The sequence below is a fragment of the Mus musculus genome, chromosome 7 (genome assembly GCF_000001635.26).
Source record: "Mus musculus strain C57BL/6J chromosome 7, GRCm38.p6 C57BL/6J".
Classification (NCBI taxonomy): Eukaryota; Metazoa; Chordata; class Mammalia; order Rodentia; family Muridae; genus Mus; species Mus musculus.
Window position 1 is genome coordinate 103072069 of NC_000073.6, and position 27240 is coordinate 103099308.

General features: G+C 38.3%; 2 protein-coding genes across 2 annotated transcripts; both read left to right on the forward strand.

Annotated features, from left to right (window-relative positions):
- Positions 1–13451: 13451 nt before the first annotated feature.
- Olfr584 (olfactory receptor 584) lies at positions 13452–14411 on the forward strand. The gene has a single exon (NM_147054.1). The coding sequence runs from the start codon at positions 13452–13454 to the stop codon at positions 14409–14411; it is 960 nt and encodes a 319-aa protein (NP_667265.1).
- An 11263-nt stretch (positions 14412–25674) lies between these two features.
- Olfr585 (olfactory receptor 585) lies at positions 25675–26631 on the forward strand. Its single transcript, NM_147087.2, has one exon. It carries the CDS (start codon positions 25675–25677, stop codon positions 26629–26631), a length of 957 nt encoding a protein of 318 aa, NP_667298.2.
- Positions 26632–27240: the final 609 nt, after the last annotated feature.

Here is a 27240-nt window from a genome sequence, read left to right on the forward strand (position 1 = left end):
TACAACACCCCTTCATGTAAAAAGCATCAATGAGATCAGAAATACAAGGCCCATACGTAAACACAATATAAGCAATATACAGGAAACCCACAGCCAATAGCAAATTAAAGGGAGAGATACTTAAAGAAATCCTACTAAAATTAGGGAAAGATAAGGAGGCCCAGTCTCTTTTTATTTATTCATTATAGTACTGGAAGTTCTAGCTAGAGCAATATGATAACAAAAGATAATCAATGGGACAAATTGGTAAACAAAAATTTGAGGTATCACTACTGGCAGATGAAAAAATAGTATACATAAGCAGCCCCAAAAATTCTACCAGAGAACTTCTAAATGTGATAAACGTCAGCAAAGTCATTGGGTATAAATTAATACGACTAAATCAGTAACCTTCCTTTATACAAATGATAATCAGGCTGAAAAAGAAATTAGGGAAAGAACACCCTTCACTATAGTCACAAGTAATATAAAATATCTTGGTGTGACTCTAATCAAACACATGAAAGATCTGTATGAAAAGAACTTCATTGGTCGTGCAAACTTTATTTTGCCTCAGTACAGGGAAATGCCAGTGCCAAGAAGTGGGAGTGGGTGAGGGAGCATGTGGGGGACTTTTGGGATAGCATTGGAAATGTAAAAGAAATAAATACCCAATTAAAAAAAAAAAAAAGAACCTCAAGTTGTGGGAAGCGGTTTCCGCTGTGCCTGCATGGCCTAATTGGTAAACAAGCAATGTGCGCATGTGCGAGAGTGTTTTCGAGCCAAGTCACTGCACATCCCAGGGCGTGGTAATGAGGCTCTGGGAGAGCAGCCAATCAGGTATGGACACGCCACACTAAGGTGTATATAAGCAGCGCCTTTTTAGTGCTTGGGGTCTTCCTCTTCATGTTGAAGCTAGCGTAATAAAGAGTTGCTGCAGAAGGATCAGGTTCGTGCGTGTGTTCTTGCTGGCGAGATGATAGCACTTGAGAAGTGGCGCTGAAACCCAGGAAATGCCTTACCATTGCCAGCGCCGAGGAGACCCTCCATTCACAGGGCGGATTCAGAACTGCAGCCAGGTTAAGTTTTTCAAGGTAAGCTCTGAGAGGCATGTTTGATTCTGGTCTTTCTCCACAATTAGAAGGAGCAGTGGAAGCCTTCGTAATTGTTCTTGCGGCACTTATCCTTTTCTTTATAGTGAAAGCAGGACAGGGAGTGCTGGAGGAGGTTCAAGACAGCATGTCAGAAACAGAGCGGGGTAAAACATTGGGAGCTCAAAGAAAAAAGGTTATACCTAAGAAAAAAGGCCCTTCCAAGGATTCTGGATCTGAGGAAGAGAGAGAAAATGGAAAGGACACCCTGGGAGAGAAAAAGGAGAAGGGAGAGAGAAAAGGAGGAAGAAGACTTAGAGGAAGAAGCAGCCCGCTATGAGGAAGAAAGATACCACCCTGATGAGGGTAGAAATAGCGAGCCAAGGAGGAAGTTAAAAGGAAATGGTGGCTTAAGTCAGGGCATGGTTCGGCCTCCGGGCCCTAGTGCCCCTCTGCCTTATGCAGAAAAATTTTGCTCAGATTCTTTTATCCCTCGAGAGGAGCGGCAAAACTTACAGCAGATGTTTCCTGTCTTTGAGGCAGCGGATGAAGGACGCGTTCACGCGTCTGTGGGGCACATACAGATCAAAGAATTTGCCGAGTCGGGCCATAATTATGGAGTTAGTGCCAATTTTACTTTATCTCAAGTCGAAAGACTTGCTACTTTGGCCATGACTCCGGGAGACTGGCAAATGGTGGTAAAGGCTGTGCTCACTAATATGGGGCAGTATTTAGAATGGAAGGCCTTATGGTATGATGCCTCTCAAACACAAGCAAGGGCTAATGCCACTGCTGAAGGTGATCGGAGAAATTGGACGTTTGATCTACTGACAGGTCAGGGACCATATGCAGCCAATCAGACAAATTATAATTGGGGAGCATATTCTCAGGTTTCAGCTGCTGCCATTAAGCATGGAAAGCACTTTCAAGGAAAGGAGAGGCAGGAGGACATCTGACAAAAATTATACAAGGACCTCAAGAGCCATTTTCAGAATTTGTAGCCAGGATGATGGATGCTGCAGGAAGAATCTTTGGGGATCCAGAGCAGGTAATGCCCCCAATAGAGCAGCTGGTCTTTGAACAGGATACACAGGAGTGCAGGACAGCAATTACACCTAGAAAGAGCAAAGGATTACAGGACTATCGAAGGATTTGCCGAGAGCTTGGAGGACCACTCTCTAATGCAGGTTTGGCGGCCGCCATTCTGCAAGGGCAAAAGCACTCAAATATAGCAGAGCGCAGAGTTTGTTATAACTGTGGTAAGCCAGGACATTTGAAGAAGGATTGTTGTGCCCCCGCCCGGCGGCGGGCACCAGGGCTGTGCACAACATGTGGAAAAGGTTATCATTGGTCCAATGAGTGCCATTCAGTTAGGGACATTAGAGGACAGCCTATTCAGAGGAAAGGAAGTGAGGAGGAGTCAAAAAACAGGTATCAGGGCCCCAGGTCTCAGGGCCCCGAAACATATGGGACTCCAGTGATCAACAGACGGACCCCACGGTCTGTAGGGCAACAGAAAGCTCAGCAGGATTGGACATCTGTTCCGCCTCCCGTATCATGTTAATGCCACAAATGGGTGTACAGCCTGTCCCCACAGATTTTAAAGGACCCCTGCCAAGAGGAAGTGTGGGGCTGATATTGGGTCACTTCCCTAACTTTAAAAGGGCTTATTGTTCACCCTGGAGTTGTAGATCAAGATTATGAGGGGGAACTTCAAGTTCTCTGTTCTAGCCCTCAGGGTGTTTTCTACATTTCATCAGAAGACAGGATTGCTCAATTAGTAGTCCTGCCAAGTCTTCATGACCAATTTCCCTCTTCTGGTCTCCCTCGAGGAACCAGAAAGTTTGGCTCCTCTGGAAATGACTCAGCTTATTTGATCATGAATCTTGAGTCCAGACCCTCCCTAGAATTATTAATAGAAGGAAAAACCTTTAAAGGCATTTTAGATACAGGAGCTGATAAGAGTATTATCTCCTCTCATTGGTGGCCGAAATCTTGGCCTGTCACACAGTCATCTCATTCTTTACAAGGTTTAGGGTATGAGGCCAGCCCTACTATTAGTTCACGCTCCTTAAGGTGGCAGGCTCCTGAAGGTCAATCAGGACAATTTGTTCCTTATGTTTTACCTCTCCCTGTTAATCTTTGGGGAAGAGATATCTTACAAGCTTTAGGACTGGTCTTGGCTAATGAATATTCTTTGCCGGCCACACAAATGATGATGAAGATGGGTTATAAGGAAGGAAAAGGGCTGGGAAAGAAAGAACAGGGTAGATTGGATTCAATCCCTCAAGAAGGTAATATAGGAAGAAGAGGCCTGGGTTTTTCCTAGGGGCCATTGAGGGTACAATACCCATACTGTGGCTCACAGAGAAAGCTGTGTGGGTTCCTCAATGGTCGTTATCCTCTGAAAAATTAGAAGCAGCTACAAAATTGGTCAATGAGCAGCTTGGGCATTTAGAACCTTTTACATCACCTTGGAATACTCCTATTTTTGTAATCAAAAAGAAGTCAGGAAAATGGAGACTTTTGCATGCTCTGAGAGCCATTAACGTTCAAATGTGCTTGTTTGGCTTGATTCAGCGAGGATTGCAACTGCTCTCAGCTCTACCTAAGCATTGGGAAATTATAGTGATAGATATTAAAGATTGTTTCTTTTCCATCCCCTTGTGTCCTCAGGATAAACAAAGATTTGCTTTTACCATCCCGGCAATTAATCATTTAGAACCTGACAAGAGATATCAATGGAAGGTTCTGCCTCAGGGGATGGCAGATAGTCCCACTATGTGTCAATTATATGTACAGCTAGCTTTAAGTTCAATTAGAGAACAGTTTCCCTCCTTGCTTTTGGTGCATTATATGGATGATATTTTAATGTGTAATAAAGATTTGAATATATTACAAGAAGCATTCCCCATTATGATTAGAACATTGGAACAATGGGGATTGCATGTAGTCACAGAAAAGGTGCAAATTGCTAAGATGGGAACATTTTTGGGGTCAGTCATTTATCCTGAAAAGATTGTTCCACAGAAAGTAGAAATTTGCAGAGATTGTCTTTATACCTTAAATGATTTTCAGAAATTGTTAGGGGATATAAATTGGTTGAGACCATTTTTGAAAATCTCATCTGCAGAATTAAAGCCTTTATTTGATATCCTGGAAGGAGACACATCTCCTCCCCCAGGGCACTTACCCCCGCTGCTGGTCAGGTTTTACAAATTGTAGAAAATGCCTTGCAGGAAGCTCAATTGCAATGCATTGATGAGTCACAGCCTTTTAACTTGTGTGTCTTTAAGACAGCCCAATTGCCAACAGCAGTTTTGTGGCAAAATGGGCCCTTATTATGGGTTCATCCAAATGCATCTCCTGCTAAAATAATAGATTGGTACCCTAATGCAGTTGCACAACTCACACTTCGAGGGTTAAAAGCAGCTATTACTCATTTTGGAAGAGAACCTTATCTTTTGATTGTACCATATACCTCTGTACAAGTTCAGACCTTGGCAGCTACATCTAATGATTGGGCAATTTTAGTCACCTCCTTTTCAGGACAGATTGACAATCATTACCCAAAGCATCCAATCTTACAGTTTGCCCTGAGTCAGGCTATAGTGTTTCTGCAAGTAACAGCCAAGAATCCACTCACAGATGGGATTGTAGTGTATACTGATGGATCAAAAACTGGTATAGGTGCTTATGCGGTTAATGGTAAGGTAGTATCTAAGCAATATAATGAAACCTTACCTCAAGTTTGGAATGTTTAGTGGTACTGGAGGTTCTTGAGGCCTTCCCAGGACCGCTTAATATTGTGTCTGATTCTTCCTATGTAGTTAATGCAGTTAATCTTCTTGAGACAGCTGGGGTAATAAAACCCTCCAGTAGAGTCACCAACATTTTTCAACAAATACAATTTGCCTTATTAAATAGAAGGTTCTCTGTTTATATTACTCATGTCAGAGCACATTCGGGCCTCCCTGGTCCTATGTCTCTAGGAAATGATTTGGCGGATAAAGCCACTAAGATAGTGGCTGTTGCTCTGTCTTCCCAAGCAGAAGCTGCAAAAGAATTTCATAAACGCTTTCATGTGACAGCTGAAGCTTTATGCCGCCGCTTTGCATTAACTAGAAAAGAAGCTAGAGAAATTGTTACTCAATGCCAAAATTGCTGTGAATTCTTACCTACCCCTCATGTGGGAATAAACCCACGTGGTATTAGGCCATTATAGGTCTGGCAAATGGATGTCACACACATTTCTTCCTTTGGAAGAAGCCAATATTTGCATGTGTCCATTGACGCTTGTTCTGGCATCATGTTTGCCACACCTTTGACAGGTGAAATAGCCTCACATGTAATACAGCACTGCCTAGAGACATGGAGTGCTTGGGGTAAACCTAAAATTCTAAAAACTGACAATGGGTCAGCATATGTCTCTAATAAGTTTCAACAATTTTGCCATCAAATGAATGTTTCACATCTGACTGGCCTTCCTTACAATCCACAAGGACAAGGCATTGTGGAACATGCTCATCGCACTATAAAAGCTTATTTAATAAAACAAAGAAGGGGAATTGTGGAAGACACGATATCCCCAGTACCAAGAGTAGCTGTTTCCATGGCACTCTTTACTATTAATTTTTAAAATCTTGATGAGCATGGTCACTCTGCGGCTGATCATCATAGTTTGGAGCCCGATAGGCCAAAGGAAATGGTCAAATGGAAAAATGTCCTTGATAATAAATGGTATGGCCCGGATCCTATCTTAATTAGATCCCGGGGAGCTATTTGTGTTTTTCCACAGGGTGAAGAAAATCCACTTTGGGTCCCGACACAACTGACAAGGACCGTAAAAGAGCAAGATGAACCCCAAGATGATACTCTTGCTCCTGATGATTGAGACCAGGATAAGTATACCTTTGGGGGCCATAGTAAGATCATGGCCAGTACCTTTACCGGTACATTCCATTTTTTTTTTTTACCTTGCCTTTGTTTTTTGCAAAGGAATGTTTTTTGGATGTGCCTTATGCACGACAAACTCCTCAAGAGCCACAGGTGTATAAGAGTAGATTATCTTTAATTGGGCAGCATTACTCCTGTTAGGTATATTAATGATTCTTTTATTAGAAGTACAGACCTATCGAATTACCTGAAGGGGAACTGGTCGCAGGAGCTGGAAAGGTTGCAGACGAGGCTGCAGATACAAATCCTGAACCTCAATGGGACCAGGGTGAAACCAGTGACCCTTGGAGACTTTACCTCTTGGCTTACCTCTGCATTTTATTATTTTAAGGAGTGGGTGGGGTTTAAATAGTTTGGCGCAGCCTTATGTTGTGGGATAGTGTTTATGCTATGGTTGGTTTGCAAACTCAGATCTCAACAGAAACGTGACAAGGTCATGATCACTCAAGCACTTGTGGCCATTGAACAAGGGGCCTCCCCTGAAATTTGGCTATCCATGCTTAAGACTTAATTGGCATCTGAGTTCTCTGCTCTTGCACCCCACAGATTTATAGATCCATTGCACTGGGATGAGAGAGACTCAATGATCATTGATCAGCCCTTGCACATTGCAGCAGTTTCCTCATTGCACGCGATAGGGTGATCATGATTGCCTTATTAATTCTGTACTACAGCTTGGCTGGCCTTGCTTGTAGAGTTCACCCTAGGCCATCTAGCAGTTATTGTCACACAGCACTGTGGTATCCAGAGATGGGCAACTTTCCTCGTGCACAGACCAACCTAAGACATGGGGCCCAGTGGTGATAGGGTTACCCTATGACGGGTAAGGCTGTGACATTAGAGGAACGATCTAAAACAGGAGCCACAGCAGATGGACGTAACTGCAGAGGCCTAGACCAGCATCATCTTAATAAAACAAAAAGGGGGAGATGTGGGAAGTGGTTTCCGCTGTGCCTGTGTGGCCTAATTGGTAAACAAGCAATGTGCGCATGTGCGAGATTGTTTTTGCACCAAGTCACGGCCCATCTCGGGGCATGGTAATGAGGCTCTGGGAGAGCAGCCAATCAGGTATGGACACGCCACACTAAGGTGTATATAAGCAGCGCCTTTTTAGTGCTTGGGGTCTTCCTCTTCATGCTGAAGCTAGCGTAATAAAGAGTTGCTGCAGAAGGATCCGGTTGTTCGTGTGTGTGTTCTTGCTGGCGAGACGATAGTACACGAGATCAAGTCTCTCAAGAAAAGAAATTGTCTTTCTACACTGTTGCTGATGCTGTTGTGTGCCTGCAGAAGTGAGTCTGGCATGGCTTCCCTTCAAGAGGCCCAGCAGGCAACTCAAAGAGTCAGATGTAGATACTTACACTCAACCATTTAAAGGAGGCCGGGAACCCTTGTGGTTGAATTAGGGTGTGGGAGGACTGGAGGAAACTGGGGAGGAGGGTGACTCCATAAGAAGACCAGCAGTCTCAAATGACCTGGACCCTGTGTGATCTCTTGGATACTAGGCCACCAACCAGCTGCATACACTGGCTGTTATGAGGCCCAAGACATATATACAGTGGAGGATTGCTTGGTCTGGCTTCAGAGGGAGAGGAAGTGCCTAGCTCTCCAGAGACTTGAGGCCCAGGGAGTGGGGAAGTCTAGTGGGGTAGGGGATAGGGACATCTTTGAGACAGTGAGGAAGAGTGCAATGGGCAGCAGTTGGAGGATGGACCGGGAGGGGCATGATGACTGGATTGCAAAAAGAGATTAAATAATAATAATAATAATAATAATTATTATTATTATTATTATTATTATTATGCCAAGTAGGACTACCTTGTCCCTATAGCATTGTAATTACCTAATTACTCATTTTCATGGGAATCATGAGTGACAAATGCTGTTCCAGGCATCTGTGTTAGTTGGAACCTAAGGAGGGGAACCATGTTCTGGGACCTTCCACCTCACAAGCTGTCTCTGTTCAGACATTAGTTCCTACCCCATTCCTCTCTACTTACTGCTTATAGCTAGTAGGATTCACTCACATAAAAATGTCTCTACAGAAAGTGTTGGTTTGAAAATACATTGTTATGTTACATATTTATGTATCTACTTTAAAATTTAGCTGTGTCTTCAGCTGTATTTTCTCATAGAATTTATAGTCCTATTTTACCTTATGAAAACTATTAAATGAAACATATATGTAATAAAATTGGAGAAGATACTAAAAAAAGAAAATAAAAGAAGTCCGTGATGGATGCCAATTGACAGCTCTGTAACCTGCTCAAGACAGCTGTCTCTTGCAGACTAAAGCCCAGTCTTTTATTTACAGCAATTGTCCAAGCTACCTCCTCTGAAATTTACACATTTACCCCAGGTTTCCTTTTGATCATTCCATGAATAAGCATTTTATAAGGCCTTAGCCCCTTGACTCTTAGAAATAGAAACTGAAATACAGAGCACATTGAGGCAAATTAACTAGACAGCAAGTGTATATTTTAATTTTAATTTTTTTTACATAGCAAGTCCTATGCTGTTTTCTGGGCACAGCATTTGTGGTTGCCATGTCTAGACATACAGGCTATATTTATGTGAGAAAGTTAGCTTTATGTATAATACTTTTTTTTTTCCATTTTTTATTAGGTATTTAGCTCATTTACATTTCCTGTATAATACTTTTTAATAGTCATTTTTTGCAATTTAACGAGCTCTTGTTTATGCCTATTCAAGCAGCATTGAAGTTCATTTTTATAGTTCTTAGTTACCTCAATGCATTCTTTTAATATTTGGATTTTTTCTTTTTTATCTCAGCAACTCTAGGGCTTATTATTGGCAAGTATTAAGTGATCCTATAAAGCAGGAGCATCATTATGCCATTATCTTTTTTTTTTATGTTTGTCCTCAGCCTCTATTTGGATCACCAACTTAGTGGCTTAATAACAGAAGTCCCTTTGTCATAGATCCAGGAGCTTCAAGTCTGTTATTAGTGAGTTAGTACATGTGGTTCATTCTCTTGGTTTTGTGGGAGCAGAATCTAGTCTGTCCTTCTGTTTTAGCTTCTGATGAAAACCAGCATTTATAGGGACAATACCTCAATCTCTGCCTTCCTGTTCACAGTCTGTATGTGTATGTGTGTGTATATGCATGCGCACATATACATGAACATATATGATTTTATGTTTAGATAAGAACTTCAGTCATATTGGACTAAAATTCATCGTACTCTATGTGAGCTTTATCTCATCATCATTTCAAAATGGTTCTATTTCAAAATAATGCCATATACTTATGTACATCTTGATTTGCCTTTTTAGACTAAGAATATAAGGAGGCATGTACTTAAACAAAAGCTGTGCATTGTACACATGAACTCATAGAACTAGAGGGTTATATTAATTATACATACTTAAAACAAGTAATTTTCAACACTTCCACATATATACACATATGCTCACATACATCTGATTGCCTTTCATGTTTATAGGCACACCTCTCATTGTTATACCTAAACATATGTGAAGTCTCAATGAGCTTTCATGTTGCATATAATATACCTTAAGTGAGAGACATAGATATTTTAATAAAATGTTTTAATAAAAGCATAAACTCATTTATGTAATCCCAATAACCCACCTTTTTCTGCATTCGTGTAAACCTGTTTTTGTGTTCCTATATACATTTAAGAGAATAAAGTTAGGGGTTAATTCTCCCAGCTACAGCTGCTAGTCTCAGAGGGAATAATTGTGGTTATTGAAAATATGAGGTAGTGAATACAGAAAGAGGAAAAGATTCAGTGCTTGGGGAAACAGACAGAACATACAGTTCCTTAAATAAACCCTGAACCAAAGTCTCTAAATAAGGCTGAATACCAGGGTCAACCACAGCATCTTTAGCCATATTTAGCTTGTTGAAGATACAGCAAAGTCTGGGTGAATTAATTTTTTTGCTAAAGGCAATTTTTTTTCCTTCTCAGAAATCAGTGGAAGGCGTGTCCTCTTCAAGAATACAGAAAGAAAATGATGTACTATATTGAGAGCACGGGCTTGATGCGAGCAACTTGTCTAGAAATTTAAGCCCACTGAGCTACACTCTGAGATGGGGAGAAGAATCATGGCTTCCTGTGGCAAACTTAGAAAGGTAGGAAGATACCTTCCAGGCAGAGGCTCTCCAGCAGCAGCATGAATGTGAATCTCACAGGCTCTGCACTTAGATTCAGATAGTCCACAGTGAGACTCAAAGGTTCAGCATGCTTTCATTAATGTTTTACAAGTATACAACTTAATGTCATCTCCTGTTGAGCAGTATTGTATAGTATGCTAATAGTAGTTATATCATGTAAAACTAAGAACAGTACATGTTATAGAATAATAGAGGAACAAGGAATACGGGGCAAAAGGAAAATTAAATTTCTTTTTCCTCTTGTCTAAGGAATGTACAACACCATTTTTCAAACGAAAGCAAGATGACAACTTGTTCTTTTCCTAAGGAAATTCTTCCTTACGTAACACAAATGACAAAGGATCAGCAAACACCTGTCCATTATGAATAGCTGTATTCTATTCTACTGAGACAGAGGGAGTGAGAAAGAGAGAGAGAGAGACAGAGACAGAGAGACAGAGACAGAGACACAGAGAGACACACAGAGAGAGACAGAGAAGGAGAGACAGAGGGACAAATTTTTATGTGTTCAAGTCCTAAGAATGAAAGGGAAACAGATGGGAAATCCCACCAATGAAGAAAACAGATTTCATAAAACATGAGAAAAAATTCAGCAAGGGAACAGAGTAGAAGATCACATCTCCTATATCAAATGTAGCTTTCATTTCATTTCTATTATTCTGGTGTTGTACCAAGAAATAAACAGCAAGAATGTAAATTCAGAGCAGACAGAATAGAATGAGAAATACTGAGGCATGTCTCTTAACATGAGAGTTCTGGATCTGGAAAACATTTAGAGAGAGGAAAGGAGGAATACTGGATTTCCAACTAAGCTCTGCAACGCTGTGTGTGTGTGTGTGTGTGTGTGTGTGTGTGTGTGTGTGTGTGTGTGCTGTCCAATTTTCAAACTGTAAATAAGTGATTTCCCTACTCAGACTAATGGGAAGAAGCCAGTGAGAAGGTGATTTCTTGCCTCGCATTATGCTACATTCCTAAAATTCCAGTATTCTGACCCTGCTGAGATGGAAGGGAATGTAGAGAGAGAGGATCTGAAAATAGAGAAGAAAGGAAGGAAGGAAAGAAGTACAGAGAAAGAGAGAGAGAGGGGGAGAGAGAGAGAGAGAACCCCAGAGAGAACAATATATTTCCAGAGATATTAAAGAAACCACCTAGAGCTTGATCATGGCGCTGGACTAGGGAAGTAGAAGAATCCTGAGTTCAAATTCTCCAATCCAGTATATTTTGTAAGTACTCTGTACATTGGCATTTGTTACAATGGGTTAGCAATTTGCCAGATCCATGTTAAGCAGGATTCTCAACTATTTGTTGCCAATAGAGACAGGTATTGTATTTCTCTACGAGCCCTGGTCTAGGAGATATGTATTCAGACATAATTTTCCATGTGATCATTGACAGATCTTTTAACAATTCTGGGCTCTTATTGTTTCTCATGATAATTGATGATACAGAAACTTTACATAAGTTAGAACAATAAATTTTAAGAAACTTTAGTGAAAGGTCTCGAAAACCAGTAACCTGTCCCCAACAATTAATCAGAAATAACTACCCACATTGACAAGGTAGGCCTGTAGCACCCAGTCCAACAACTGTGGTCCAGAATGAAGATGATGTAAGTATGTTTGTCTAAATCACCTTTAGTCCTCAGAAAGTGAGAGTTACATACAGGCAGGGAAGGATGAAACCCCTGGTTTAATCAGAAAATGTGGTACTGTTTGTGGAGATTGAATCTGGTAAATGGAAGAGCAGAGACCCTGAGCACCAGATGATGTGCCTATCTGAACTGTAACTGCAGATTTCACAGGAGTACTTGGGCAATCTCATGGTGAGCTAGGACGGTTGGTAAGCTTTGTGGTGTAGAGAAGACTCCTAAAATCTGAGCCCTATTGCTCTCAGCCATTATAGATGAAGGGGACTAAGGAAGATATGAGGACTGTTTGATCTTGAAATGAACTTTTAGAATACTAGACACCTATTAAATAAAATTCTTTAGTGTGCAAACATTTGTTAAGGGAGACAGTGAGGATACTGTTTTCACCTGAGGTTTGCTATAATGAAAGAGGTGAAAAGTGAGGCTCTCAAACACTAGCACAAGATAGCAAGGACAAAGAGAAAAGATGTTTGGTAAGAAGCAATTAATCTGTCACCTATGTCTTAAGTCTCTCTCTTTCTCTCTCTCTCTCTCTCTCTCTCTCTCTCTCTCTCTCTCTCTCTCTCTCTCTCTCTGTGTGTGTGTGTGTGTGTGTGTGACAAGTTGTATTCCTTGGAGAGCTCAGATGTGAAAAAAACAAGTGCATTAAGCAAGAACATACAAAAGCTGGCACTCAGTAAATTCCTCCCTAATTTCTAGCATAAGAAATAGCCTTAAATCTAATTAGCATAGCTCACGTAGAAATGAGGGGATTCTATGATCAAAGTTCAGTAGATGATATTGAGAAACACTTAGTGGGTCTGTTACATCTGAATAATGGACTTTACTTGATATTTCACTCACTATACGTTTACTCAACTTCTATTTATCAAGAAGAGATGTGCTAAACAGAGTGTCAGGTTCAAAGCCATCTTCTTGTGTAATTTATCATCTGTGACATCCCTGAATAATTTGTAATCTGCAAATCAAGGCCAGGTTGAGTTTGTATAAACAAATCTGTTTCAGAATATAGCTGCAGACAGGCACCAACAAGCTGTCTGTGTCTACTGTTACAATACACAAGAAAAGGGCCCTGATTTAAGAAGAGTGGATCCCTCACAAAGCATAAGGTGTTCATGGTCTAAGATTTTCAATAAATACACTATGTCATTTTCTCTAAGCTAGAACCAAGATGGTAACTGTGCTAAATATGAAAATAAATTACTATGGTCCCTTATTTCATTCTTCCTTCCTATCATGAACTACAGTTGCTCAAATGACATGACACAGAGATGAATGGAACTGTTTGAAAGGAAGACCAAGTAATTTGCTAAAGAGAAAATGACAAAGTTGATTGTAACTTCTTTGTCTTACTTGTTTTCACTCAACAGATTCTACCTCTAGGAAAATATTTTCTTTAGGAAATAATTGCCCCCAATCCTGACATGTTCTAATATTTTAAATATTATAAATACTAAAAAAGTACTATCATATTTGTTACAAAATGTTTATTATAAAGGGTGGTTTTTACTACAATTTAATATTGAATAAAGTTGTAAAATTACACAAGTGTAAATAATCATCCATGCCTTGGATGTTATAATCCTCAGAAAGCAGAGTAACTTCACCACAAAGGAAATATGATGTATTCTCTCATGTTGGCTTCAAGGAACAGCTCTTCCCACTCTACATTTTTCATCTTGCTTGGAATCCCAGGACTGGAGAATTACCAATTCTGGGTTGCCTTTCCATTCTGTGTCATGTATATTGTGGCAGTGACTGGAAACATCACCATCCTTCACATAATCCGAATTGACCACACCCTACATGAGCCCATGTATCTCTTTCTGGCCATGCTGGCTACCACTGACCTTGTCCTGTCCTCCTCCACACAACCCAAAATGCTGGCTATACTCTGGTTTCATGATCATAAGATTGAATATCATGCCTGCCTCATCCAGGTGTTCTTCATACATGCCTTTTCTTCTGTGGAGTCTGGGGTGCTCATGACCATGGCCTTGGACCGTTATGTGGCTATCTGCTTCCCACTCCGACATTCCAGCATCCTCACCACATCTGCAGTCATCAAACTAGGTGCTGTTGTGATGGTGAGAGGGCTGCTGTGGGTGAGCCCCTTCTGTTTCATGGTCTCCAGGATGCCCTTCTGCCCCAACAAGATCATTCCCCAGTCCTACTGTGAGCACATGGCTGTGCTTAAGTTGGTATGTGCTGATACCAGAGTCAATCGTGGATATGGACTCTTTGTGGCTTTCTCTGTTGTTGGCTTTGACATAATTGTCATCAGTGTATCTTATGTGATGATTCTGAGAGCTGTGCTGAGGTTGCCCTCAGGTGAAGCTCGCCTCAAGGCTTTTGGTACATGTGCTTCTCATATTGGTGTCATATTAACCTTATATATCCCAGCCCTTTTCACCTTCCTCACCCACCGCTTTGGTCACCATGTGCCCCGAGTTGTTCACATCATGTTTGCCAATGTCTATCTTCTAGTTCCTCCTATGCTCAATCCCATCATATATGGAGTTAGAACCAAACAGATCAGAGACAGGGTTACCCGAGGGTTTTGTGTAAAAGGTTCATGATCCAGGGACCACAGCATATCCTGTCTTGATTTACCCACACTGACATCACCACAGGTCAGAAACACTTCACAGGCTTTTTACCTAACATCACAAAGTCATCCCTGTGAGAACAGCTAGCTTACAGGCTAAAAACCTTCTAGAACAATAAAGATTTAACTTCATGGTATCCATATCAAGAGATCTGAGAGCTATGTTACATAATACAGGTTTAACTGATATATTCCTCCTGAAAGGAAAGACTATTTATTAACAAAATTTATTTATTAAATCTTCAGTTCTTTGGTCAAATTGACAATAGGTCAATTTGAATTTGATCTGTTTAGTAAAATAAGTATTTAAAAAGGACAAATCCACTGTGGATTTGTTTGGTGAAATATAATTTTAGTTATTGTCATAATTGTTTCTTTTCTCTGTCTCTTTATTCATATGAGAATTTTACCCCTTAATCTGTTGTTGACTTCAAACTCTGGAGACTTCTCATGGATCAGTTAATATTTTGCCTAATTGTCATGAGTTAAGTTGAAGGTCACACAATTTAAAATGAATCTAGACATTTCATCAAGCAGTTAAAATATACATATTTCTTCAATCTGGAATTTCTATCAGAAAATATTATTTTATAAATGGATATTTGTTTAATATTAGTTTTAAATCAATATCTAATAATCAACAGAATTTATACCTGTCATCCTATAGGAAGTGAGTGTCATGGCATGTGACAAGAATCATAGCAACAGGGAATCCGAGGTGGGAGTACTGTGAATTTGAGACCTGCCTAGAATACATAGAAACATTTTATCCCAATAAAATAAAATGAAAGTAGAGGGGAAGGTTAGAGGGAGTGAGAAGAAGGAAAGGAAGGGGAAATGGAAGAAAGGGAAGACTGAGGAGAGAAGAAAATGAAAGTGGGAAGGAAGCTGAGAAGAAAATAAATGAAACCAATGACGAAATGTGATTGGACACCAGGTGCTGTTTTATTTGTAGTAAAGATGTGGTGAATTATTGATATGGTGAATTATTGATATGGTGAATTATTGATATGCTGTTAAGTTTTAAAGAAAATAAATTTAGTTCCCATCATTCTCCATACTATTAACTGAGGAGTGAAATAGAGCACTTGGCATTGGCATAGACATGTAACATGAGAGTTCTAGAAAAATAGGAAAATAATTTCAGACAAAATTACAGCTTATTTAATAAAGACACCTAAATGCTAGGAATACCCACTGTGGTAAATAAAGCTTAGGGTCTTCTTGTTTTTTTGTTTTGTTTTGTTTTGTTTTGTTTTTCACAATAGTATTTTTTAAAACTTTAGTTGCTGAAGTTTAATTTTGTTATAAAAGATTATTGAGATAAGGCTTAAATGACCTGGTCTCATAGGTATACAAAAGAGATATACTATTTTACTAATAGTAATAGGTAAAATATTTTACTACTAATAAATTACAAAAAGACATTCTGATATATGTGCAATTTTGATATGAATTAAGGGCAAGATAAATTGTGTGTACTAATGAAGGACACTTAGTATAAGGCTTTGGTAGTACAGGAAGGCAATGGAAGCTGATGGGACCCAAAGAAGAATGCTCTATTACTGAGGTGATTTGAGGAGGCATGGTGGATCCCAGCTCACTATGTCTCTTTTCTCCCAACTGGCATGAAATGGCCAGGCCTCCAGCAGACACTCCTGCCATGATGAGTTGGCTCAAAACAACAGAGCCAGGTGAGCAGGTCCTGACCACTGTATCCACTTGCCAAATTGGGACTTTCTTCCTCTGTAGTTGTGTCTCAGGTAACTTGTTATGATGATGAAAATATGACTTGAATAAAAAAATCCTCCCACAAAATGTGGAATTTTAACGTATTATTTCTCTCATTATATGGAAGACTAGGAGACAGAGAACTGGCCCGAAATGTCAGGGTGGCTATTCAAAAGCAAGAGTATTATACTGGACAGTGAGAATGTGTTGATTATTCACAAACATGTGGGATATAAAACCATTCATTGCGCTCAGATTTTTATCATCTAGTCAAGATAAAAAGGTATGAAAAATGAGAAAAATGCAACACAGGTGATCCCTTTTCCACAGGGACTTTTCGCCAAGAGCCTCCATGCATGGAGAGGGTAGTGGCAGGGCACAGAATAGGACTTTGGTGTGGCTTTAAAGTCTGAAGGTCTCTGGACATTCTAGCATTCTCCAACTATACTGAAATGTTGATGATAACTTTTTTAAACTCCTAAAAACGTTCTTGCACTTTCTGAAGGTAAAAGGCTGCTGGCTTAGCCATTCACACCTGCAGCCTAACAGTGGGAGATTAAGTGATGTGGCCTTCGTTCTACCTCAACAAGAACTGTGAGGCTCTAACTTTCAGCCTGCTAGTTGGAAGTCACAGAAAGAAAAAGGGACAATTCAAAAAGTGATTATATGAGGATATTCTCCCACTCGCCTACCCACTCCTGCCTCCCCGCCCTCACATTCCCCTACACTGGTGCATTAAGCCTTCACAGTACCAAGGGCCTCTTCTGCCATTGATGCCTGACAAGACCATCCTTTGCTGCAGCTAGAGCCATGGATCCCTCCATGTGTACTCTTTGATTGGTGGTTTAGTCCCTGAGAGCTCTTGGGGGATGGGAGGGTCTGGTTTTTCATGTTATTGTTCTTCCTATGGGGTTGCAAATGCCTTCAGCTCCTTTAGTCCTTCCTCTAATTCCTCCTTTGGGGAACCTGTGCTCAGTCCAATGGTTGGCTGTGAACATTCTCCTCTGTCAGACTCTGGCAGAGCTTCTCAGGAGACAGCAATAGGCTCTTGTCATCATGCCCTGCTTGGCATCCATAATAGTGTCTGCATTTGTTGACTGTATATGGGATGGATCCCCAGGTGTGGCAGCCTCTGAATGGCCTTTCCTTCTGTCTCTGCTCTACATTTTGCTTCTGTGTTTGTTCCCATGAGTATTTTGTTTTACCTTCTAAGAAGTTTCCTAAGAAAGCTATCTAAGGAGGAAGGCAGAAAGATCCTAAATGCAGAAAGAGAAAAATTCTAAGTAGGGAAAGGGAGAAAATTCTCCTGAGGGAAAGAAAAAATTCTCCTCTATCTGCCTCTCCTTTGTTCTCACTACTTGCACCTCTTTCGGGATACATGATCACATGTTAAAAAGTTCAACACAAGTTCACGCAAAAAATCAAATCATAGATTGAAATAGAAATTTACAACAGAGAATGTTTACATGCATATCCATTAGGAGTAATTATCTGGTTAAACACCCATCACCTGTCACACAGCTCCACAGGATCATTGAAGGTTTACAACCATAACTAAGTTATTAGTGAAGTTTTGAATCGATAAACCAAGTCAATATTTTATCTTCTATCCTACACCTATAATAAATTGTTAGTTCCCTTTTTATGATCATTGGTTAATTGTTTTACAACCTCTTGGAATGTTCTCTGAGTAGGAGAAAGTCTAGTTACTATCTAAGAGCAATTAACTGGTGACACCTGGGAGACTGTCAGAGTTCTCGATGAAGTTTTGACTATCGGAAAAGGACCTAATAGCAGTACCACTATAAAAGGACATAATAATCACTGATATAATTTTAGGAATTCTTACAGGACTCACCATTAAGACTTAAGAAGTCATCTATTTGTCTATATAGCATCAGTACAAGACAGTAATCTGCAGAGATCTGCTCCAAAGGGGTGGGCTAATGCTTAGTTATTGTTATATGTGTAATAATGACAGGAAAAGCATATTAATAGCAGGAATCATTCCTAAAATGGATTCTCTTATGGCCTAGCTCAATAGGAGCGAACCTGTTGCAGGTTATATTGTAATCCAAAACAGACCATCTCAGGAAGATCACCTGCTAGTTATTAGCTTGTCTTATTATGGCTCCTGACAACTTTGGACATAGGATAAAAATGAGTGAAAAGTTATAATTGAAACCAAGAAATGTTATTTTAAAAAAAGAAATTGTGACTGTTCTGGGTCTTATAAAAAGTAGTTTTAATTCATCACATATATACTAGTGGGAAAGAGGTGTGAAATAGAGTACTTGGTATTTGGATAGACATGAACCATGAGATTTCTAGAAGAATAGGAATATGATTTCAGAAAAAGTTTCAGCAGAGCCCAATACAGTGGCTCTGTTCTGAGGAGCTTGTATTTAGCTTACAGGATATGGAGAGATCCCTTTCTGTTTCAACCAGGAAATCTCAAATGAGGCCAGAAGAGACATTCTGATAGAATTTTTTTTTATCAGAATTCTTCTGAAACCTTGGCTTCTAGAAGGGGGAAGAAAAAACCTGAGATAGATCTGACCCCAGATCAAGGATTCTGACACATCATGCTCTCTCTCTCTCTCTCTCTCTCTCTCTCTCTCTCTCCCTTTCTCTCTCTCTCTTTCTCTGTGTGTGTGTGACTTAAATGAACACATCATACTCTCCTCTCCTATTTTGATGTTTTGAGTTTATTAATTTGAGTTTATTGATTTTTTTCTAGTACCTTTCGATTTAACTGTGTGTATAAATGGAAGGTATATTCAGACCTGCCCAAAGACAGAGTGAAAAACTGATTTCTTACTCTGGTTGTAACTGATGTTTATGGTGCAAAATTTTACAATGGTTAATGCAACATTTACTGTGACAAACTTTCACCTAGAAGTGCCACATGTGAAATGCCTATTCTTTATAAATCAATCTGGATTCATGGCTTATAAATATTTCTACTAGACTAAACTAGATATAGACAAACTTCATAATGTTCATTTTAGAATCAAAGTAAATGTGTTAATATAGTCCTTGCAAAATATACACTGAATTCTTCTATACATTGTCCTAAGAAAGTCCTCTGTGTAGTAAGATTATGATAAAGCAAATGCATTAAAACACAGTACTAAGACTAAGACCCTGTTTCATGCTATGGATCCCTGAGCTTTCATCTCCAAGGGTCCCATGAGAACTTACTACTAGGCAATATGCAGAAGTGTCTTTGAATGAAACTTAACAAGTTAAGTGTGATGAATTTTCTCATTTATACTTGGTTGGTCCTTGACTAATGAGAATGAAAAAATAAAAGTTGATAATGTTATCATAAGGAAAGTTCTCAAAAAAAAAATCTCAATACCATAAGCAACAGTGTGGAAAGACAATTTCTTTTCCTGAGAGACTTGAAGTTATTGTCATGCAGATCTTTCACTTGTTTGGTTAGAGTTACCCCATGATATTTTTTATTTGTGGCTATTATAAAGGGAGTTGCTTCCCTAATTTCTTAACCTGTTTATCATTTGTATAAAGGAAGGCTACTGATTTATTTGAGATAATTTTATATTCAGCCACTTTGCTGAAGTAGTTTATCAGCTGGAGAAGTTTTCTGGTAGAATTTTTGGGGTCATTTATGTATATTATCACATCATATGAAAATAGTGATATCTTTTTTACTCTTTGCCAATTTGTATCCCCTTGATTTCTTTTTGTTGTCTTATTGTTCTAGCAAGAACTTTGAGTACTATATTGAATAGATATGGGGAAAATGGGCATCCTTGTTCCCAATTTTAGTGGGATTCCTTCAAGTATCTCTCCATTTAACTTGATATTGACTATTGGTTTGTGGTAAATTGCTTTATTATGTTTAGGTATGAGCCTTGAATTCCTGATCTTGCCAATACTTTTAACATGAAGGGGGTGTTGTATTTTGTAAAATGCTTTTTCTGCATCTAAGGCGATGACCATGTGATTTTTTTCTTTGAGTTTGTTTATATAGTGAATTATGTTAATGGATTTTCGTATATTAAACCAACCTTCCATACCTGGGATGAAGCCTACTTAATTGTAGTGAATGATGCTTTTGATGTGTTCTTGCATTTGTTTTGCAAGAATTTTATTGAGTATTTTTGCATAGATATTCATAAGCGAGACTGGTCTGAAGTTCTCTTTTTTTGTTGGGTCTTTGGTTTAGGTATCAGAGTAATTGTGGCTTCATAGAATGAATTAGGTAGTGTTCTTTCTGTTTCTATTTCATGGACTCCTTTGAGGAATATTGGTATCAGATCTTCTTTGAAGGTCTGGTAGAATTCTACACTAAATCCATCTAGCCCTGGGTTGATTGAGAAGTTTTTAATGACTTCTTCTATTTCCTTATGGTATATGGGCCAGTTTAGATAGTTTACCTGCTCTTGATTTAACTTTGCTATGTGGTATCTGTCTAAAAAAAATCATCCATTGTACCTAGATTTTCCAGTTTTATTTGAGTATATGCTTTTGTAGTAGGATCTGATGATTTTTTTTTTAATTTCCTCAGTTTCTGTTGTTATGTCTCCCTTTTCATTTCTGATTGTGTTAATTTGAATACTTCCTCTAGGCCCTTTAGTTAGTTTGCCTTGGGGTAAGAGACTGGATACAAAAACAATATCCAGAATCTTGCTGCATACAAGAAACACATTTCAATAACAAAGACAGACATAATCTCAGAGTAAAAGGATTGAAAAAGTCTTCCAAGCCAATAGTTCCAAAAAACAAGCTGGAGTTGCCATCTGAATATCCAATAAAATAGACTTACAACCAAAAGTTATCAAGCGTTATGAGGAAGGACACTTTATATTTATCAATGGGAAAATCCACCAAGAGAAAAATCTCAGTTCTGAACATCTATGCCTCAAATGCAAGGGCACCCACATACATAATAGAAATCTTACTAAAATTTAATACATGTATTGAACCACACAAAATAATGGTGGGATACTTCAACACCCCACTCTCACCAATGGACAGGTTATTGAAACAAAAACAGAGATACAGTGAAACTAATAGAGGTTATGAACCAAATGGACTTAACAGGTATCTACAGAACATTTCACCCTAAAACAAATGAACACACTATCTTCTTAGCACCTCATGCTACCATCTCCAAAATTGATGACATAATTGATCACAAAACAACCCTCAACTGATACAAGATGATTAAATAATCCCATGTATCCTATCAGATCACTATGGCCTAAGGCTGGTCTTCAATAACAACAACAAAAAAATCAGAAAGTCCACATTTATGTAGAAACTGAACAACTTTCTACTCAATGATAGCTTGGTCAGGGAAGAAATAAAGAAGAAATTAAAGACTTCCTGGAATTTAGTGAAAGTGTTGACACATCATACCCAAACTTATGAGACACAATGAAAGTAGTGCTAAGAGGAAAATTCATAGCAGTAAGTGTCCTGGTAAAGGAACTGGAGATATCTTACGCTAGCAACTTACCAGCACACCTGAGAGCTCTAGAAAAAAAAAAGAAACTCACACAAGAGGAGTAGAGGGCAGGAAAGAATCCAAAACTCAGGGTAAGATCAACCAAATAGAAACAAAGAGAACAATACAAAGACACAAAACCAAAACCTGGTCCTTTAAGAGAATCAACAAGATAGATAATTACTCCATTTTTAAAATTCTGTTATATCAGTTCAGTAGAAATTTTAAGATGTTAAAATAAAAAAAATTGTTATAATAACACCACATATAATTTTATATTGCTGTGATGAAACAGACCATGAGTCAATTGGCCCATGGGAATCAGCAAGCAAACAGTCCCAGCTCAGTCAGAGATCACCCCTCGCAGATATAGTGGAATATAAAATGTCTCCCTCAAGACCCGTGTCCAAGATCTGTTCTCCAGTTATTAGTGATACTTTGGAGGCAGAACAGGGCTAGATGAAATCAGTCACTGGAATACTGTTCTTGCAGTGACCTTCTATGGTCTCTTCCCATCTTTCATCTCTGCTTTCTGTTCACCATTTGGTAAGATGCTATTCTCCACCAGATGCTCATGCTATATTTCAGCTTCACTCAAGGTCCTCAGCAGTAAAACTTGCTAAGTATGAGCCAAATAAATCCTCCTCTTCAAAGGTTGTTTTTTCTTCATATATTAGTCACTGTGATGGAACACTAATGAGCTCAGAGATTACAGGAGGGTTAACCTCCATTTTATTTTCTTAGACTTTTCTCATGCCCTGTGTTCTATTGATAGCTATTTTACTCTATTAAAGATTACTTTCTTTGTGACCACAAAGAGCTAGAGTGTCCATTTCTTTCTCATTCTTCCCTTAGAATAACATATAAAATGAACTATTCAATAAGATCCTATCTACATCCCAAGATCAGTTGAGATTTGACAACAATGCATTGTAGCAACCAATTTGCTTAGGAAACAGATTGATAAAATGTTTATAAATAGTTTTTCTTAATTATATGGCTAACAGTAAGTAAAGGCCTAGAGGCTGGACAGTAGGGCACTGTTATAGGCCTCTTATAACTCTTTCTCTCTAAGTGAAAAACTGTTACTCAGGATATAATTCCAGTTGTTTTGATTTTTTTATCTGTATTTGCTTTGTACAGTATATACCTTTGAGAAATAGGTGCACTTGTATTTAATTAGGTATACAGTTTCAAAGAGTAGGCATATGAATGATTTCATGGTCATTATTTATAGAGTCAAGTTATTCTTACATTTTATCCTTATTATTTAGTCACAAAACATCAAACATCAAAACGCATAGAAGAAAAGTTTTTACATTGAGAATATTTGAGGTAATGTATATACTAATTGCCTTGATCTCACACTTTATATTCATGTCTTAAAGTATCATATTGCACACCACAATTTTGTACACTTGTAATTTATCATGCTCTGTTGCTGAAGATACCACATATATGAGTCATGAAACATAGAGAAATCATTGAGTGCTGATCTTAAAGCTTCATTCTTCCTGGCTAGCTTTTATTGATCTAGAGGATTCTAGTCACAATCTTACTCTTCTGTGTACTTTATGAGCAACAACAATGATACCTTGACAGCTATGCTCACTGATACAATAGTGGTTCAGTGTTATGGGAGTAACTGACTGCTTTTTGATCATATGTAAGGGTCTCTCCAGTAGATAGAACTCAGGCCTGGCAGCATTATTGGAAGGAAGAACCTATGGCTAGGTATTGTATAGGTCCTACAGAAGAACATACAATTATTATGCTAAGTAAGCATATAATTAAAATGATTCCTAATATTTTTTTGCTATACCCATAGATTAATGCATTTATCATCATAACAGAAGTTTCAACTTGTAGTGGATTGCAATTAGAACAGAGACCCATTTGTGATCAGAGAATAAGAGAAAATAGAGTACTAAGTCCTAAATGCAACATCCATATTTCATCCTTCCACACAAGACTGGGATTATAACAGAAGAGAGTGTGGAAATACCACTGAGGCAGATGTGATGATGGATAAAGACCAGAAAAGGTGTTTTTCAGACAAAGCAGTGTAAATATAAACTCACAACGAGTGTGACAGAATTCACAGAAACAGTACATCAATATAGAGAGCCAACTGTTTGTGAATGCTCTGGTTTCCTTTGTTTATTATTCAGGACTCCTAGGTACTACAGTTCACTGGAGTTGGTAGCTTAGAGCCTTCTTGGATTCAGTGGTAATGCCTCACATCTTTAAATATGTTGTTTGTTCTTTGTCAATTTCCCCAGAGAGATCCAGATCTTGCATATAATCCCACAGTTCAATACTAAAAACTCCATAAGTTCCAGCATGATAGCCTGTTCTGTCTCTGCTAGTAAAGACATAAAAAGTTCCTGTTTCCACAAAGCCCTGGTAAGATAGATAACAATGCTCACTGTGTTGTCTTTGTATATGTTTATTACCTACACATAAATATTCAAACAAGCTTACAGAATTTTCAAGTAATTCTATATTCTACCATATCTTTGGATTCCCATATAATACTACCAAACAGTTTGTGGCTGTGTATTGTAATGATTCCTCTCAGATACAGTTGAAACTCACGAATTTAGTGATTTAACTATAAAGAAGAAATAGCAAGAAAACATGGATAATTCAAAGTTGATTATATGTTATTTATTAACACAAAGCAAATTTGCCTGAAAACCTAAACAAGGTAAGTAATATTTTTAGTCATTCTAGAAATTAATTATGTAATTTATAATTTTAATTGAATAAATTCTAAACATGGCAGTAAAATCATCTTTCTGTCTAACTGTATCTTCTATCTTGTCCTTAAGTCAAAATAAAACTATTTCGATACTACTGAATCAAAACCAAAATCTATTCTTCATAATTTCCTGAGAGAATTATAGTTATTGAGTAAAACTTTCCCAGGAATAATTTTCTATCAGGCTACTACTTGACACAACCTACTGTCAATAAAATTGCTAAACCTCATCTTTCGGAGATCTAATTACTCTCCTGTGCTGAGCTCAATAACCAGATGCTGTCAAACCTTTATATATCAACTACATCCTCTCATTCATTATCTAAAGTTCATGACTGTTAACTGTATCTATAATTTGTATATTTATCTAAATCCTCCCTTTTGCAAAACACTCATCCTTTCATTATACTATCTCTGTCTGCCATAATTGCTAAGTTTCTGAAAATGAAACAAACTATAGCAGCACCACAAGATCTCCAATGCACCCCACTGATTGTTTCAGTTAGCAAGTATACCTGCATTTCCCAAGATCAACTACTCTGAAATACACTGAATGTTTCAACGCTTACTAGAGTTGGCTGCTCAAGTAGTTCAGCACTGTTGTCAAACATAGGGGAATACAGTACTCTCATTTTTTTTATAGTTCTCATAAACCATTCAGACTTCCCATGGTTTAGGAAATATAATCTTTCCCATAAATTTCTACAATATGCTGGCTTCCTTATTTTCCTTTCAATAAGCAACTCTCTTTTGCTATTCACCCATAATTTGGGATCAAAGTGATTGCTTCTAGAATTCTATGTGTGGAGAGTCACACCAGCAGGACCAATCCAGAGAAACAGTCTTTGAGAAGGTTTCTCCTGCTCACTTTAAGCCTGGCAAATTAAAAATTAAATGTGCTTATTCTGTGTTCCAAGAACTGAGTCTCCCACATTGAAAGGTTTTTATTGTTTGCATTTCTAGAAGTCACCATTTATGCACAAAATCTTGTGGAATTTAGAAGTCTATAAATATAAAAGTAATATATAAAGTATAAGATTATGTGATTATAGTCTCTTAGTTTAAGGATGAAAGCATTGTATATTCTAAATGTTCCTAATTTTAATTGCTAAATTAATAAATTTTAGTTTTCTGAACAATGGAATTTATATCCTAGAGTAGTTTTACTAATCAGAAAACCATTTAAATATTTTTTATAACAGTACAGTTATAACAACATTTCTTTGGTTACTTCTTAGGATGTGAGCACAGTAAAGGCAAATGCTACAAATGCAGGACAACACAGAATTCCTAAGCAACTTCACATCGAAATTATCAACCTTCTTGTTGACTGGCATTCCTGGACTAGAGTCTGCTCACGGCTGGATCTCCATCCCTTTCTGTTGTCTTTATGCCACTGCCCTCTCTGGCAACAGCATGATCCTCTTCATCATTGTGACCCAGCATAGCCTGCATGAACCTATGTACTATTTCCTCTCCGTGCTCTCTGCCACTGACCTGGGTTTGACTTTTTCTACAATGTCAACCACCTTGAGAATCCTGTGGTTTCAGGCAAATGAAATCAGTCTAGATTTATGCATTGTTCAGATGTTTTTTCTCCATGGGTTCACATGTACAGAATCTGGAGTGTTAGTGGCTATGGCTTTTGATCGTTATGTAGCGATCTGCAAACCTCTTAGATATACTATGATTCTTACTAATTCTAGAATCATTCAGATAGGTTTCCTAGTGATAATGCGCACTCTACTTTTAATAATTCCACTACTTCTGCTCCTTAAGCCTGTCTCTTTCTGTAAAAGGAATACCCTCTCCCACTCCTACTGTTATCCAGATGTGATTAAGTTAGCATGTTCAGACACTCGGGCAAATAACATCTGTGGACTAGTTGATCTCATTCTGACGACAGGGCTAGATATTCCCTGCATTGTCTTATCTTATATTCTGATCATTCGTTCTGTCCTCAATATTGCCTCATCTGAAGAACGACACAAGGCCTTCAGCACTTGTGTGTCCCACATTGCAGCAGTTGCAGTTTTCTACATCCCTATGTTTAGCCTGTCTCTGGTGCATCGCTATGGTCGGTCAGTGCCCAAGGTAGTCCATACAATGATGGCCAATGTTTATCTTCTTTTGCCCCCTGTGCTCAACCCCATCATCTACAGTGTGAAAACAAAGCAAATAAGAAAGGCTATTCTTAGTTTGCTCTTTGCAAAATGAACACAGAGTTTCTGCTGAATGCTCTCAGGACAGATCCTCCATGGCAAGGAGTAAAGTGTGCATCACCATGAATCTATGCCTCAGTTTTCAATGTTTCACAGCCTTTTCAAAACTACTTAGCTTGTTGTGTTCAGAGACAATGCAGGATATTCATGATAAGAATAAATGGTTCAGGCAAGTAATAGTCAAAAGAAAGTTTTGGACATTAGGGATATTTATTTCTTTATTTGATAAATGAAGTGGAACCCGGGTACAGATGAGACCAGCAAGTAAATGGAGGAAATCTTAGAACAGAGGTTGCTTTGTTTCTTAATGGCTGATTAAGAAATTTATATTCTTTAATATATAGCTTATATGATGAACAATGATTCATTAAGAATTTAATACAATGTATGTTATTGTCATTATAGGAAAAATCAAAGCAAAATTAACATACTGATGTTACTTCACAAAATTTCATGTTATATGAATATATAAATGTCTTATAAAATTTTAAAAAAGTAATTTGGATATTAATTCAACTAATAAAATAATTACAAGAAGAAGAATGTGATGAAAGTTCGTGATCTGAAATAAGCATCATGATGGTAAACATGAGCCATTGTTCTT